Raw genomic sequence first — 4,025 nt, 5'->3', positions numbered from 1 at the left:
TTTTTTTTTTTTGCAGTACGCGGGGCTCTCACTGTTGTGGCCTCTGCCATTGCAGAGCACAGGCTCAGCGGCCATGGCTCACGGGCCTAGCCGCTCCGCAGCACGTGGGATCTTCCCGGACCGGGGCACGAACCGGTGTCCCCTGCGTCAGCAGGCAGACCCTCAACCACTGCACCACCAGGGAAACCCCAGCATATTCATTCTTTACTTCATTAGAAGGTGTCTGCAAATCAGGAAAATACATGATTAGGTTATTATTTCTGACCTGATGCTCATTTCAGTGTATGGAATATTTGAACCGTTTATTAACTATTAATTTGAACACACCCATCTTGCTTATTTATTAACAACTTTAGTGAAGAAATAACCTCAGTGGCACTGAAGAAACAAAGATCTCTAATAATCATACTTGTGGATTCATAAGCTCCAATCATTATGTGGAATCACAATTGGGTTATTGACAAAGGCTGAAAGAATATTGAGGACATGATAGGAAAAGCCTAGATTGCCTTGAACACACTGTTAGTGACTTTGAGAATGTTTCTGCCTTGAATGAGTGTGTGAAATGAATCTCCTTGGAGGAGGATGTCCTTAATGTAATTAATACCTGTGCTCCTGGGGAAAGTTGGATGTGGTTAATATTTTGCCAACAAAGATTGTGGCCAATGGTAGAGCTGTTGAAATGTCCCACTGGCAACTAGTTAGAGGTATACGGTGCCTCTTCCAAGGTGAAGGCAAACTGCAGTTGAGAGCCTGGTAAAATAGGTACTGAACAGAACATATTAGCCAAATCTATGACTGCCAAGTATTTTCTAGTAGATCCTTGGATAGAGTCAGTCATTTCACTGACGTTGGATATGGGAGCTGTAATGTGTGGGACCATGCAATAATCTGTTCCCAGTCACTATGCACAATTTGGTTGGACGTCATGACTGATGTAGGCACAAATGCATTAAGAAGAGTATGGAAGGTTTATTACTCAAATAATAAGGACTTTTTGAAAGAACAGGACAGGTTCCCAAGCCCCTGAAAAATGGCTATCGAGAGTAGAGAGGGATGACTAGCTTGAATTTTTATTGTGGGCAGGGGGTTGGGATGTGGTGAGGGTTCCACCTCATGGGCCTGACTTGCATGGTTTGAAACTCCCATTTAGGGCCACGGGAGGGAGCATGCAGGCTTTCTTACCGGTTTGCCCAGGTAATGCACAGAAGAGGGAATGGGAGATAGGGCTTGAAGCCTGCTAGCCGTCAAACATCTGCATCAAACATCAAACTCATGGGTAATCGAGGAGAAGCCAAGTTGGTACGTAGAGGTGCGGAAGACTACTATTTTAATTAAACCATTCAGTACTTTCTACTGAATCACAAACTATTTGGATATATCACTTTAAATAATGAAGTTGAATTTTTCTAAAACAGAAAGAGCAGAGACTCTGGGATCAACCTTTAATTATCTTAAACTAATTAACTTTATTTTCTCAGCAATAAAATGAGACAGATAGCTATATATTCAATTAAAGCTTTAAATGGAAGTTTCCATAATTTGAACTAAAAAGCATTCCTGAATCATTGTAAGGTTCTCAAGAAATACTTTCAGTATACAAGATTGAATAAGAAAGCAACCAAATGGAACAAAAACAATTCAAAAGACACAATCGAATGTTGGTATCATCATTCTAATGTTAATCCATGTTGTGTGACACATTTAACATTTAACCCATTGGTGTTTATTAGGTTTTAAAGAGGAGGAGAAATGATACAAAGTTATTAACTGGTTTCTACCTGAAGACTATAACAAAGAATTTAAGAAGTCTTTTCATTTATTTATGGAAGAAACTTTTGAGGGCAGGTAATTTTTTAAATTATTTGAACTAAAGAGTCACAGTTATGGTAATATAAGTGAATGGGTGGATGCTTGGACTGAGGATGTGATAAAGGGATGGTTGGATGGATGGAGAGTGGGAGAGAGAGAGGGATGAATGATGATGATAGTTGGGTAAACAAGTATTTCACACCAAATCCTCCATTCCAGCCATTGGAGGCTTTCCCTTGCTCTGTCCTTTCTCTTTTCTACTATAAGCATGAAAGTATTCCTGTAGGAACTGGGACGTAGTTTCTACTGGGACTTCCTTGCAACACTTCACTTACAATCTTTGTCTATAATCTCCCCAACACAGAAGCACGGGTTCCTCAACCTCTCACTGTTGGTAGGGAAATCAAAGACACCTTTCCGTTTATTCTTTTCCTTTCTCCTCACATGTATTTATTAATGGAGAAGACTTTTAAACAATGATTTTGTAGAAGTTGAGCTTCTGGCCATGTAAAGTCCTTTTAAAATGCAGTCAACCTCGTGCAAAATAAGACATGAAGCTGACTCCTTTTGCTTCACCTGGAATGAAAAGGAACACATTAACTCCTTACTCATAGACATAGAAGTGAAAAGACAGATATCCATGCCTATCTGGATTAATTACAGAGGACTAGTCCCCTCTTTTCTTCCTGAAAATCTATTTACTAATAAAGGTACTGCTTAAATCTGACTATTTCCATAAAACCTCCTTTCCTCACTCAAACTGGAAGACCATAGTCCCTCTGGGATAGGTCTGACCTAACCTACTCATCTGATACTTAGTCTGTATTGTCTTGCGACGTTAGTTATACATTTTAAGTATATGCTTTGTCTCTTATCCCCTAATTTCATATTTTTGAGGACAGATATAGGTAACCATGCATTCTTGATATTTTTCTATTTGTTAGCTTAACTTTAACTATGATTAACAAATTATATTCTAGGAATTTTTACAGCATTACTGAAGTTATCCAAAAGTTTTAGTAACCACTCCTTTGTTATGTGAAATCTTTAAAACACAGCAGGGGATGATTTGAGCCAGTCACTTTCATTGAGTGACTTGAAGTTAGCCCTGAAGATCAGGAAGAGATATGTATGTTGCTAATGACTTCTCAGCCTCTGTACAATCTCTACCTGGGGCACAATGGCGCAACGGTGGACAATTATAACTATGCCACGGTACCGATTCTCTTGGTCCTCCATGCAGCCAGGAGGCCTCTGATGTCTTGAGCCCTTGCACTGATTACCTCTAGTATCTTAGAGTGCAGATGGATATCCTATTTCCCCATATGTTGTACAAACAGGAAACAGGGTCATAATCTATATAGGCAGCGATGGGAAAGCGTTGCAAGAAGATAGGTTCCTGGAATAATCCCATAGACAATGTCTTAATTACATGTCAGAAAGCTTTGCCATTATCTTCTCTGTATACCTTAGCCTGCATTGAAGTGGAAAGGCTAATCATATGTTTCAGAACCAGGTTTTTTTTCCTTTGTTTAACGTCTGGGCATACAAAGGTAGAATTCCCATTTCCCATTATTATATCAAATAATCCCTTGGGTGAGGAAATCTGTCATATGTGAATACACAGTAATTTAAAAAAAATAGCCTATATTGTCAATATTTATGGGATTGTGTCATCAAGTGACTTCCACTGTTTTGCTAAGTAAACAAGAAAACCACTCATAAAAGTTCAGTATGTAGGTGAAGTTTAAGGAAAGTGTCGCAGAATTTATCAAGTAGAAAGAGATCTGTGAGGTCTGCTATGGTCAAAGAAGCCTCCCAGAGCAGAAGCCCCAGTGATGGCAATTCATTTTCAGTTAACATGCTTCATCTGTGCCCATGGATTTCAGGAATTGAGAGTTCAAAGATATCTTTTCTAAGAACTGGCGTAGAGAGTGCTGGGGATTTGGAGCAGTGAGGAAAGGGAAAGGGGACGAAGGGAACACTCTCAAGAGCAGAACATCTGCCCAGAGTGACTAAGGTACATATTTATGGACAGTGGTAGAATAGGATGGCTGCTGTTGGGTGTGGTCTTACCTACCTGGAATATTTTCTTTGTATCCCAAGATTCTTTTTTTTAATTGACGTATAGTTGATTTACAGTGTTTCAGGTATTCAGCAAAGTGATTCAGTTCAGTTATACATATATATGTGTATATATATATATATATATA

At 39.2% G+C, this 4,025-nt stretch overlaps 1 protein-coding gene across 1 annotated transcript in view; it reads left to right on the top strand.

Annotated features, from left to right (window-relative positions):
- The window catches only part of LOC103069474 (UDP-glucuronosyltransferase 3A1), a 30,228-nt gene that overhangs the window by 4,629 nt on the left and 21,574 nt on the right, over positions 1 to 4,025 (top strand). The window contains 1 exon segment of the mRNA XM_007461850.1: positions 1,734 to 1,848. Coding sequence (XP_007461912.1) covers positions 1,734 to 1,848 — 115 coding nt within the window.

This window comes from Lipotes vexillifer, unplaced genomic scaffold (assembly GCF_000442215.2).
Source record: "Lipotes vexillifer unplaced genomic scaffold, Lipotes_vexillifer_v1.1 scaffold715, whole genome shotgun sequence".
NCBI lineage: Eukaryota > Metazoa > Chordata > Mammalia > Artiodactyla > Lipotidae > Lipotes > Lipotes vexillifer.
Note: the sequence above shows the minus strand (reverse complement) of the source record. Positions and strands in the feature narration are given on the sequence as shown.